At 44.0% G+C, this 13,653-nt stretch overlaps 1 protein-coding gene across 1 annotated transcript in view; it reads left to right on the forward strand.

The window, feature by feature from the left end:
• Positions 1 to 13,653, forward strand: part of PRKAG1 (protein kinase AMP-activated non-catalytic subunit gamma 1) — a 160,701-nt gene that overhangs the window by 73,533 nt on the left and 73,515 nt on the right. The window contains exons 5-8 of the mRNA XM_078685813.1: positions 5,577 to 5,635; positions 6,988 to 7,033; positions 7,417 to 7,471; positions 7,954 to 8,080. Coding sequence (XP_078541939.1) covers positions 5,577 to 5,635; positions 6,988 to 7,033; positions 7,417 to 7,471; positions 7,954 to 8,080 — 287 coding nt within the window. The remainder of the gene's footprint in view (positions 1 to 5,576; positions 5,636 to 6,987; positions 7,034 to 7,416; positions 7,472 to 7,953; positions 8,081 to 13,653) is intronic.

Raw genomic sequence — 13,653 nt, forward strand, 5'->3', positions numbered from 1 at the left:
GATAAGAAATGCGTTACTTACCTGTAACTGCAGTTATCCAGTATTGGTGTCTTTCATAGATTCACATGCGACCCTCCCGCCTCCCCTGGAAGGGCTCACCTACTTGTCTCAATAATACGCTTACTTAGCTTTGTGCGTTCGAAAATCTGAGTGAGTGAGGCTCCTTCCAGGAGGGTTCTAGAGGGAGGTGACAGCTGATTGGCTCTTTTCTAGAGTTTGGTCCTTTCTACAAAAGGACAGAGATAGGTTACTAATATGAGGCCTTTAGGCCTATTTATCTATATGTCTATGGGACATTACTTTATTTATGTACCAGGGACTCCCATTCCGACGACGGGGAAGGATTCAGGCATGTGAATCTATGAAAGACACCAATACTGGATAACTGCAGTTACAGGTAAGTAACGCATTTCTTCTCTTGTGTATCCATAGCACACAGTTGTTTGGTATACCAATGTGTGGCAATCCATACTAGCGCAATTGAGGCAACAGTACCCCCATGGAAGTACCCTCCTTTTCCAAAGCACTTCTCACTCTCTTAATGGTGCAGTGCTGAAGTCTAATCTACTGTGTCCTAAACACAGCAACTGTTCAGTTCAGTTTGGATATTTCCTCTGCTGCCCGACTCAGCTCATACTGCCATTCCACCCTACTCCTGCATCTGATCTCCAGGAGGGCTGTCTGCTGGATGGATGCTAATAGAATGAACTGGGCAACTAAACAACGGCTTAGGCTGATTCGGAATGGAACAAGCACACCCAGACGCTTCTGCTGTCTTCTGACCAAAATTGAGGCAGCCGCCAATCGTTGCAATATGCTATGGTAAGGAGCCCTTGAGGTTGATGAGAGATTTGTCTGTCCTATTTTTGCCCTTAGTTAAGTAATCAAGAATGACGGGGATTTTTCTCTCATTTTCACTTTTCTCCTGTTGGATTTGTATGTGCTATGCATACCTGGGGTGGGTTAGAAAGATGTCAAAATCACAATTACACTGAATTGTAGTTATAACTGTTGTACTATGTTTATCTTTACATCAAATAAAATCTCTTTTAAAACTTTTTTTAAAAACTGAATTGTAGTACATTATTTAGATTTGAGACAAAGTTTCAGAAATATATTTGTAATTTATCATGAGAAGTAGTGAGTAGTATAAGGTGACAGTCATGTTCCTGACCAATACATTGTTAATAAGGAGGTACAATTAAACGTTAAAAAAAACCATGCATATCCTTTAATAAACCCAGAAAGCTGGGTTTTGATTCTTATCAACAGTACATTTTCAGGATCATTTTCAGGACAAATTATTCCGATCAATGCCCATAATTCTGAATCGATAATAAGAATCATATCTGGTCGAATATGTCTCCATGCATAACATAGTTAAGAAATTACTCATGTTTTGGTTACTTCTCCGTATTTGCCTACTAGTGCTTTTCAGTGAAATTCCTTAGCCAAATGACAACAATGTCTAATTCATTAGGTTAATGTAGTCGTTCAATTACAACTTTCAAAATTCCTTAATTAATGTATGTATTCAAAAGTTTATTCCAAAATTCGTTGAGTACTTAATTTCTTCAGTGCTGTATTGAAAACTAATCGCAACCTCTTTTTATCAACGTATTTGTTATATATTGAACTGTTTCCCACATCATACGACATACTGCTAATGATAATACATCGCAGGTTAGATGGTCAGAGTCTTCTAGATAATCTATTAAAATTCAGTTTTGATGGGAGTATCTAAAAATCAAATGGGTGCAAGTGATTGCCCTAGCAAGTCACTTTGGTTATTATACCTATATTCTTTGAGGGATACCAAGTTGATATATTCTTTGTACGGTGTGGTTAGAGCTGGGAAGGGTGATCGCTGGGTTTTACTAGGTCTGATACTTGAAATGTGGGTAGCACGTCATGGTACACTTTTTAAACCAGGCTGTCACCTTTGTTCTTGGGCTTCATTTTTTTACCTCCCTTATTAGAGGTCTGCAGATAAAAGTGTGCCATAAGAGTACTGTAGGGAATCCTGTGATCACTCTTGGGGGAGATTCAGATATGGGACTGTCAATTTCAATGTCAGTCTGGCTCTGGCGTACTGTTCTAGATGGACATCTGTATGAATGGGTAGGGTGTATACTGGTTCTTCCCCCACATATCACTTCCATTGGTAATAATTCTCAACTTGCCGGTTTTTAATATATTTATGGATAATATTGCCGGTTCGCTAAATTCCTTGTGCTGTCTCATTTTCCCTTGAGCCAGTTCCTTTTTACTCATTACTTTCTGGCTTACAGAAACCAATTCAGGACGGGGTATTGCAACTTTACAGCACAGATTAACCCGCTCAGAATCCCTGCTCTTGTCTGTTTTTTTGTCTTTTGCTTGAATAGGCATATTTAAGAACATTTGTGATATGCTCCTTTGGACCATGTCCTCAAACCCCAGGGTAAGAGGATGTTGCTTTTGGTTAAATGTTTTAGAGTGCTTTGTGAGCTGTGACATACTGCAAGAAGAGGTCTCTTGGACCATCTTTGGCAAGTTGGCAAGCTTGATCGCATTCCCTTCCCTTACATCCACCTTCTATTCCTAGAAACCCTTCAGTGGTCTATCTACCCGAATTTCTTTGCTCTTTCCCATGATCTGTGTGCACTTGGGTAGAGAACAATTTGCTTTCTTCAGATGCTAAAAAACAACAACGCCTATTTATGATTCTTAAGTTTAACTCCTGCTTATACCCTTTCAAGTTGTATCAGGCATGACCAACAAAGCAAGTATAGTGACAGTATAGGTGCTGAGACAAAGATGCATCAACTGGCTTTCCCAAACCTTGCTTGCTGCCTCCACCAAACCCCAGTGTCTCTGGAAAATACAGAGTGGACTTCTCAGACAGGGATTTTTTTCCTGCAATTGTATGAGAACAGTGTTCCTGGAAAAAATGTTTAAAAAAAGTGTAGGAAGAACCTAACCCTAGCCTTTTTACATCTTGCACACCATCCACTTTTAACTGTTTATTTGCAAAAGACCTCTTGGGGACCATTACATACATTTAGTGGGATTAGAGCCCGCCCATTTCTTACCATTGATTGGCTTTCTTGTCACAATCATTTGTTTGCTTCTCATTTGATGGCTCTCCTTCCTCCTCTGGTGATTGCCCCTCCCATGGAGCATAGTCTCATTACCATGCTTTTGATTGGATAACGTGTACCCTTCCACCAAAAACATTCAGGGAGACACTTTTTTCCTTTATATTTCAGTGCTCTCCCTCGTGTGCTTCTCCAACCAAATACCTCCCCTACATCACATGTCATGTGTTGCTTCCTCCTCCACCCACCTGCACCTCATCCCTTGCTTACCCCCATTGATTTTGTTGGGTTTATTTTTCTCCCACCCTAGCCTCAGTCTCCTCCATTGCTCGCCCTGCCCACACAATGTTGCACAGCCCTTTTATCCTTCTCCCCCACCTGCTTCTTCTCCCCACGCCTACAGTTATGGGCCTTAATTTTTTTATTTTTCATTTTTAAGTATTGGAGTGCCTAGCTGCATTTCTTTTCTTGATGCTGCACAGCATTAGCAAAAATCATTAGGAAAGCCAATACATCGCAAAGGCGTGCTCTATTGGCTTTTCCAGTGGTTCTTTTAATGTGCAGGCTACAAATGTGCACGGGTGTGTTAAACATAGTTGAGCCCTCTTTAGCCAACCTGGGCCTGTACTTAAGTCTCCAATTGGTCTGGGTATTTCATTGTTCCTCCCCTTGTATATACCTCTTGATCTTTATCCTTCCTGCCGCTTTCACACTTACAGATTCCTCTTTACCTTTCTTCCAGTACCTACCATGTTTACCTGCCAGGTAAAGGGGGTGCTATTAAGAGCAATGCCTTCTTGTGATTTCTTGGTTTGGGCCTGAAAGGGCTATTAGCCAGAACCCCTGCTTTTTCAATCCTCTAAAATTCTCTCTGATCCTTGTCTAAGTAACATAAATGCATGAATTCCACACAGTCATTGATTGAGCTTGGTTTACACAGCTCTACCCACATAGAGGGTTTGTGCAAGCACCTCTCCTGGGTTAAGATCATAGATTGTGATCTATGGCTAAATAAAGAATTCCCAATTCTATTACTTGATCTCCTCACTCCAGTGTGTACTTTTAAGTGTTATTGCTATGGCTGATTTTCTTTTTGGGTACCTCTCTCCTGCCTGACTGAGCTCTGCATAATTGTCTCTGGTAGTTTAACTGTACCGCCAGAGCTTCAGCTTCTGTCCCTCAAGGGGAGTGCCCTATATAGTACTCATTTGGTAGCTTAATAGTGCTTTCAGTGATTTAGGATTCTGTTAGCTTGTAAGTGGCCTGTATGTGGTGCCCGCTTATGAGCTTAACATTGCTCCATGTGGTTAAGGCTCCTGTTGCTCCTGGTTGGACTACATGTAGGTTTTCAATGGTGGCTTAACCGTGCCTCCCGTGTTTCACGTATAGTTGTTTTCCATATGGTATGTACCTCTGGTTTACCCCACTGGTGCCCCTGAATGACTGTTCTTCTTACGATGCAGTTTACTTCTTAAAATGGTTAATTACGTGCATGCTCACCTGTTCTGACACTTCTTTGCACATGCGACGGTTATGTGTGGCCTCGTTTTACTGCATGATGCTTATTCCACCTTGTATATATCTGGCTCCATGTGTCTCAAATAGGCCAAATTACAAACAAAAACCTTTCTACCATGCACTCCAAAGGACACACAAGAACCCAACCCAAATCAGAGGGTTCAGATGCTGTTTAAATGACACAAATGAAATGGCTAGAAATGAACCTTCATAAACCCCTGTGGACCTAGCAAGGACTGGGAAAGTGCTGCACAAATACCAATACAATACATTGTGGATTTAAAAAAGTAACATCTTTGAAAAGGTAAAAGCAGAGATGGCCGACTGGGAGTTAACATCGCTCTGTCTGGTATAATCTTAGCATCCCAGCCACTGCCTTCCTGATGTGGCCTTTCTGTTGGGATCTGGAACCCTCCAGCATTACAGGAACACTAACTATCACACTGCATGTGCTGCCTGCATGTCATCCAGCGCTGCATTAGGCTAGGTTCCATCGACCCACGTGCAGCTCCTTGCGCTCAGGCTTGCCGCAGGTCTTCAGTAGTCTGGGCCTAAGAACATCAGCCATACTACTCTCAGTGGGTCTGTGATATCCGTGTCAGGGGCAGTTATCAGGAGGGGGCAACGGCAATTTACTCTCAGTATATATGGAGAGATGTGTCAGGACAAGCTGCTCCTGGTCCCCAAGTGTGTGTGCATGCGCGTCAGCCATAGTTGAAACAGGCAAACGATTTGTAATTTCGATTGCAGAATTTGAAGGAAGGATTTTCATGGAATTGGATATGAATTAGGTTTTGTGTTAAAATGTGGGCATTGGCTTTAGTTGCAGTCTGTGTTGGGTGCTTGTGGATCTGCACAGGATACCAGTCTGCAGTGGAAGTGTGTTTTTGTGTGGAGTGATTTGTAGTGATGTTGGAATACTGCCTTGATGGTGACTGTCGAAAGCTTAACTCATTTATTTTTTTTCTATTTTCACAGGCATGCTGACTATCACGGACTTCATTAATATTCTCCATCGATACTACAAGTCTTCCTTGGTAAGGAGCACTCTGGAATAATGGTAGCATGGGGGGAGATGCCTACAGTTGCAAGACTCATGAGATGGGTTTTCATAGGTTTCAGCTGTTTTTAGCTATGCTGCTTTTTGTCCCACCTCTGGACAAAAGCAGCCTAGAGGGATGAACCGGAGAATGCTCCCAACGTTGTACTACATCCCTCTTCCGCATCCAGCTTTTTACTTTTTTCTGCTATCACAATATGTCTCAACTTATCACCACTTTACTTCCTTCCTACACTGTGACTCACCTCTGTCTCTTTGCTCCTCTTCTCTCCATTGGTACCCTGCCTTCATGTACTTTTCTATATGCTGCAAATGTATTTAAAAGATGTAGATAATATCCTTTATGAGGTACTCCCAACGCGGACTAGTCCTAGGGGGCAGGCATGTTTATTTAAGTTAAGATTGTGGTATGGTTGAAAGTGTCACTGAGAGGAACACATTAATAGGCTTTTATTCAATAAGGACCTACCTCTCAGTGCGCTTTCTGCTCACCTTACATTGTTCTTCCTGTTGCTGTAGAGAATCGTATTTCAGTGGTCTGCTACCAGTGTGCATTGTGTTAAGTGTCATTTATGTAAACTGGTTCTGCAATGACAAAAGTTGACTACGTACTGCCTTGGAGTTATCACCAAGCTGGCATTGGTATGACTAGACTGGTGGCTCTTAGGTGAAAAGTTCCCTGAGGTGACGTTGGTTAAAACACTAAACTGGCATTAATTGTCCAGGCCAAAGACACACTGAACTGACAGTGCCCTTGCCCGAGATCTTGTGGGCTAACAGGACTCTTTCCAGGGCCCCTCTTAGCTACCTTTTTTGCTGACCAAAGCATACCTGAGCTGACATTGTCCTGGCCAGAGACCTTCTGAGCTCATATTCCCTTGGCCAGGCCCACTTTGAGTGGATGCTGCCCGGGGCAAAGCCCCTCTGAGCTCGTGTTGCGTGGAGTAGCCCTCAACTGATGTTTCATTCACGAAAACCCCTCTGAACTGACCAAGGATATAGCCAAAACCCTTTGAGCTGAACGTTCATCATAGGTAGATCCTCTCTGAATTGACTTGGGTTTTTACCCCAGGCTATTTAACTTATGTAGGTTAACTATCGTTTATCTGAGTAAATGCTGGCCTCATGGAGAGCCCCTCTAACTGACACTGGCCTGAAATGAACCCCTCTGAGCTGATGTTGGTCTGGCCATACACAGTCACACTGTTCTGAAGCTAATCTAGCACACAATTGTCTAGCTCCTCTGACTTGACATTGAGCTGATAGTGGCCTGGCGGGTGACTGTTTAAGCTGACAGAGAGCTGCGACTTCTACCGCTTTGTGTTCTAGGTGCAAATCTACGAACTGGAGGAGCATAAGATCGAGACATGGAGAGGTAAGGGGGGACATCCATGTTTATCTCATTGCTTCCCCCACTCCAGCCGTCTTCCCCTTTCCTATTCACTTGCCCCATCTAACCTGATCACAGTCCTCTACTTCAGAAATCCACCCTCTTCCCTGCACCTGAGCAAATGAAGCTCTTTGGAAAGGTCTCTCCTTCATTGGACCCCTCTCCATCTCTCTTTCTCGCTCGTCCACTGTTTATTTGTGTAAATTATGCTGGTGTATTCTGCTCTTCACATGCACTTACTCTATTCTGTATAACTGATATGAGACACAAAATCTCAGAGAACACCAGGGCGCACACTGTATCAGGTCGAGGTTCACTGGAGATTCTTTTGTTGCTTTCATCTCTAATGGTAGTCTTTCTCTTTTTAGAGGTGTACCTGCAGGACTCCTTCAAGCCACTGGTGTGCATCTCTCCGAATGCCAGGTGAGGCTGTAAACATACACCTTTATGCCCTTGATCCTCTGTTTGCCCTAATATATAGAAAGCTGTCAACTGGCATCTAAACATTGCTGGTATGAGAGGGGGTCACGAGGGAAGTAGTGGCTTAATAGTGTGGCTGCAGCATCATAATACAAGCCCAGTGGGTTAAGAATGCCTCTCAGCCGTTTTCCATAGAGCCTGTGGCTCCACTGCAGCACAGAAGCGCAATCCTGTTAGTTCCTACACAAAAGAATAAGTGCAGCGGACTGCTTAGCATTTCTGCCAGTATTTCTCCTAAGCTCCTACTGTGTTGTTTTATAGCTCCTACTGGCCTAGTGCCCTTATGAGTAAGAAGCCTGCCAAATGATCTGCTGGCATGGCTTCTGCTAAGCAGAATCACCTGCTGCACTACACGTGTCGTTTAACCCCTCTCTCGCAAACTCTCCTAAAGTTTCTGTCTCACTTTCATCCTCTGCTTTTTTCAGCTTGTTTGATGCGGTGTCCTCGTTGATTAAGAATCGTATTCATCGATTGCCTGTCATCGATCCAGACTCGGGAAATACCTTGTACATTCTTACCCACAAACGCATCCTCAAGTTCCTCAAGCTTTTTGTAAGTAACCTCTTCACTACAATCTAGTAGAATTTCCCATTACACTGGTTTCCTTTGTATTTTTGAAATCCTTTTTCAGCAACCATTCTTTGCTTCAAACCAGTACAGAACCATTACCACTGTAAACAATGGGTTATGGGTTTTTTGTTGTTTGGCAGGAGAGTTTTTCTTGTGCGCTTGTGCCGCTCTCTTCTTTCCACATTTCCCTGTTCATCAGTTTGTTATCTACAGCCATATCTATCTGGTTCCCCTCCTCTCGCACTTGCTGTTTCCCTTTTTCTGTTAACAGATTAGATTTCATTGTTTTCGAAGGGAACTAGTGGCGATTACTTTCCTTGCCATTCATGAATTGTTGCTACATGTCAATACATGTTGACTACGTAGCATTCAAATAGATGATCTTTTACATGTTAATCAACATTTGTTACCTAATATTGTCATAATCCCTCTCCTTTGCTTAAGGTAAACCATTTATGTATTTGTTTGACATTTTAGGTATAGAAGAGTGAAAACTCACAACAGCACCTAATTAGAGAATCTCTTTCCCCATTAACACAGTTTTGAAACCGCAGCTGTTTCGTTTCAAATACAAACTCAACACAAAAAGCTTCAGAATTCTAAATCCAGTGGGATGTCTCAGCCATTAGGTGGAAGGGGGGGAAAGCAGAGTGACAAAAGATAAAGAAGACATAGCTAACCCATTGAATATACCCTTTACTAACATAGAGAAGGATCCTTGCCCTCCTAGTATTCAATTCAATTCAAGAATCTTTATTCGGTGATTAAAAAACACCATAAAAGCACATTTATATACACAGATAAACAATAAAACATTATTAAATACTAATTAGGATCCTTGTACAAAATTAATACACTAAAAAGAATGCCGACATAAGGGCCATATAAATACAGATCACAATATTTCATTCCTCTCCCCTCGTCGTTCTTAAACGAATTGCGACTTTGATGAAATTCAAAATACTACACAAAGTTAAAGGGTCGGAGGCTTTTAACAGAAATACTAGAGCATCCCTGGCGTGTTCCAGTTGGGCCTTTTTTAAAATATTTACAAGGAATCTACGCCTAGGCATGGAAAAATAGGGACAAAGCAAAACAAAGTGAAGGGAATCCTGCGGAGACCGGTTGTCGCAGCCGCATGGACCCTTCTGCTCAATAGATGAAGTAAACCCGGCAGGCATAGCCAACATAAAGGGGAGCAGATTCAGTCTGAGACGGCACATTAAAAATCTGTCCTGTGCATTATGTAGAAGAAATAGGTAAGGCTCCATGCCCTCCACGCTTTTTACCAAACTGTGGGCCCTTACAGTCTTTTTCACTCCTTCAGCACCAGCTCGCCGTTGGGTTTCTCGCTCCAGAAATAGTTCCCCTACTCGCTTCTTGTGCTGTGCTGAAATAGTAGCTGGGTTCGTGAAGAGATTCCCCACCCCTAAATCCTCCAGGGTATTTTTCACGTATTTGAGCCAGGGGATGCGCATTGAATGGGTCCTACCTAGGCAGTCCAATAGAATTTCTCTGCTTAGATGCGCATCTGGGTTTATCCATATTTTTAACCAGGCCACTATTGGCCTAAGTTTTAACAAGTCTTCCAAATATGGCCTCCCTAGCTCCCTGTGGGCTATAAGACCAGCCGTGCTGGGTGGCGCCCTCAGGATTGCTTTCAAATACCTATTTTCTTCCTGTTGGATTCTAGTTGTGTTCACGAACCCCCAGACTTCTGCCCCATAAATTACTTTGGAGCATGTTATGGAGCCGTACAAATTCATCACCTGTTCCGGACTCCATCTGCCCACCCTCCTGCCATATCCAGCTATCGCCCCGTTAGAGGCAATCATTTTAGTCCAACGTTCCGCTACCAAGGGGGTAAATTGCAGGGCACCGTCAAAAGTCACCCCGAGGTAGGAGAACGTCTTAACCTGCTCCAAACTGTGGGAACCAATTGTGTAAACAAATTTGGAGGAAGGTTTTTTGCCGGCCAGGAGCACATATGATTTACCTAGGTTGACAGATAGGTCCAGGTTACTCATGAACTCCGCAAACCCCTCTATCAGGATTTGTAGGCTTCGAGGTGTTCTTGCCAGTAAAACCGCATCATCTGCGTAAAGCAGGACGGGGATATACCGCGGCCCAACCCTTGGACAATCTGCCTTTAGACCCAGAAGGAACTGCTCCAGGTTATTGATATAAAGGGAGAACAAAAAAGGGGCAAGTATACAACCTTGTCTGACTCCACTCCTACATGGAAAGGAGTCAGACAGTCCTCCCTCCCTGTTAAATCTGACCCTGGCCGTGGTGTCACTATGCAGTTCCCTCAATATGGTGATTAGGCCACTCTCTATCCCCATACCTGACATCATATCCCACAACTTTCCTCTGTTGACGTGATCGAATGCTGCTGCCAGATCCATGAATCCCATATAGATGGGTTCATCGCTGGCCAAGGTATACTTGGCAGTCAGCATGTATAGGTTCAGGCACTGGTCACTAGTGGACCTCCCTGTCCTAAACCCATACTGGGTATCCGAGAAGATGTTGTTCTCTTCGGTCCATTCGGTCAATCTGTTCAGGATTGCCCTTCCCAAAAGTTTGGCCGATACGTCAATCAGGGAGATGGGCCGATAACACTTCGGGTCATCCCTATTGCCCTTTTTAAAAATTGGCACAATGATCGCCTTAGACCAAGATGGTGGAAGCCCACAGGTGATAGCGGTATTTAGAACCCTGGTCATCAAAGGAGCCCATAGATCTATATTACTAAGGAACAGGTCAGGAGGAATTCCATCCGGGCCCGGGGCTTTATTTTTAGTTAAACCCTCCATCCCTATCATGATCTCCTTAAGAGAGAATGTAACTGGTGGGACCTGTCTTGGGGATACCGGTGGTTCCACGTGAGTGCCCGACTCATAATTGTATAAACCCCTAAAGTGGGTTACCCATTGCTCCGGAAGAATATTAGCCCCCATCTCCGGAGAATCATTTTCTAAAAAGGTCGGTTTATTGATGATTCTCCAGAACCCCGCTAGATCTTTTCTTTCCCCAGCTTCTCTTAGATCTGCCCATGCTTCTGCCTGTAGGGCAAGTTTCCTCCGTTTGGTCTCTTTTTTATACTTTTCTCTGCTAACCCTAATGATCTGTGGATCCCGAGGTTTCATCTTGAGGGAGCATTTCAGTTCCCTCAGTGCCTTAGAGCAATCTCTGTCGAACCAACGGGGATTTACCTGGTTACGTGTGGGCGCACTAGACCTTAATAATTCATCAATTAAGTTAGCAATGTGATCGAACGCTTCCAAGACCCTTGGACCCTGTATTTCCAGATCTAAACAATCGTTAATGGCCACTAGGCCCTTATCGCCCAGAGTTTTATAAAACTGTGCCCCATCAATTTTAAACCATTTCAATCTCCTGCCTTGGTCAGTGACCCTCTCCTCGATTAAACAACGAGATTTAATTCCAGTGCCCGCCTTGTAAAAGAGCGTTAAGATGAGCGGGTTATGGTCGCTAAAACTGCTCCACTCTATCCCTACACTGATTATTTTATTGATCAAAGATCTCGAGACCAAGATGTAATCTATAATAGATGCACAGCTCCTGCCCTTAAAGGTTGGTGGGAATGTGCCATCTGTCTGTGGGTCTATCATATTAATAGTGTGCTCTAGGTCGTGCTTAAGCCGAAGCAACCCAAGACCCACCCCAGTCGGCGTGTGTGAAAAATGCGGCCCCTTCTCAATTGGGCATTGTGCCCAATCTGTATTTGCTTTAATCAGTGCCGGACAGAGGTGACAGTTAAAGTCTCCTGCCAAAAGCAGCCCATGGGACGGCCCTTTGTTCTGGGATATAATTTCTTGACCCAGCCTATGGTCAAGTTCAGCTAATAGGGGGGAATGGGTATTTGATGTCTCACTGTTATAAAAATTAAAAACCGACAATTTCAACCCCTTTCCAGAAAACCGAACTGCCTGTGTTCCATATAAATTCCAGCCTGGGGACGACCAGGTACCTGGGAGGGATAAATCTACATAAACAGCTAAACCACCCATTGCTCTCCCTGAACTAGATTTCCGGGCGGGAACAAAAAAACACTTATAGCCCTGGAGATGGTAATTATTCACCACAGCCCATGTCTCCTGTAAACATATAACATTAAATTTCCTGATAAAATCAACCCACTCCTTGTTGTTAAATATACCTGCTAAGCCCGCTACATTCCAGGAAATAATCCTCACATCCTCGCCTCCTAATACTACAACCCCCTGACTCCTTGGTCCTATCTCCTGCGACACCCCTTGCATAGCCCCCCCGCCTCCTTCTACCAAGCTATCTACAGCCATACCCTTATTTTCAAAGAACATAGGTTCCTCCGCCCCAATTATTTGAATTTGCAGAGCCATGTATCTTTGCTCCTCCGATATTACTACTTGAGCGCCCTTTTCTGTGTTCTCCTTAGAGGCCTTCTCTATTTGTCAATCCACCCCCTCTAGGCCGTTCAGACCATTAAACCGGTTATAAGTAGGGAGAGGTAGTGCTGATCTGCCAAATAATGGCCTCGGATGAAAGGCCTGGTGTCTCCCCCTTCTTCCAACCATCTCCCATCTATCATAATTTGGGAGTGGGTGGAGTGGACCTGGGGCGATGGGAAAGAAGAAGGACACACTGAGGGTTTGGATGGTAGATTCCCTTGAGATGTTTTCCCCTTGACATATATGCGACACCGTACCCTTGTCCCTAAAACTCACCAATAAACAGTCTCCAGGGATGGATTTCTGAGTTCTCCCCACCCATGGGACCCTTCTTACCATTATAATTTCGTTATTAAGATGTCTCGGTAGGGGTCTATTTCTGTTTAGCCACTTAATTACCCTGGTTTTTAGGGCACAAAAATCCTCAACTTCACCTTCGTCAAGTTGCGGGACCCCCGCCATGACCACAGTAAGGTCATTAGTCTCAGGTGGTAAGTTAGGACGACGGGGTCTTGCGGGGGGCTTCTTTTGGTAGTCCGGGATAATAATATCTACCGGGTGTGCCGGAGGTACTGGTGCAAGAGAGGGATTAAGTGTGTTTGCGTAGAGTGGGTTGGTAGTTGCAGGTTTTGGGTTTAAGGGTTGTTGAGGGACTACCCCATTTACAGCTTGTGGTGGAGCTGGGTTTACTACCCTGAGTGCCGACCCTTGCGGGACTACAGAGGTGGTAATAGGTTCTGGATCACTTCCCTGTCGACCAGCGCGAGTTTTCAGACTTCCCAATGTGGCCTCCAATATGGTTAGTCTGATCTCAATCTTTTTTATACTTTCGCTGATCGGAAGTAACAGCGACCTTAACAGGAATTCCAGATTTCCCAGCGGCACAACAGAGAGGGGGACATTAACAATACTAGTTCCTGTATCTTTGATCAAGGCAGTAACTGTATCTTCCTGAGCGTTAGGTTTAGGGTATGGCTCTGCCGGTAGTTTCACTATTGGTACAGGGGGTTTTAGGGATTTGCCAAAGTCCAAATGTGAGTTCTTGGGTTTACTGCTTCCCTGCGCTCCCTTTGCCCTCCTCCTACGCTTTTTTGGAGG

This window comes from Lissotriton helveticus, chromosome 1_1 (genome assembly GCF_964261635.1).
Source record: "Lissotriton helveticus chromosome 1_1, aLisHel1.1, whole genome shotgun sequence".
Taxonomy (NCBI): Eukaryota; Metazoa; Chordata; class Amphibia; order Caudata; family Salamandridae; genus Lissotriton; species Lissotriton helveticus.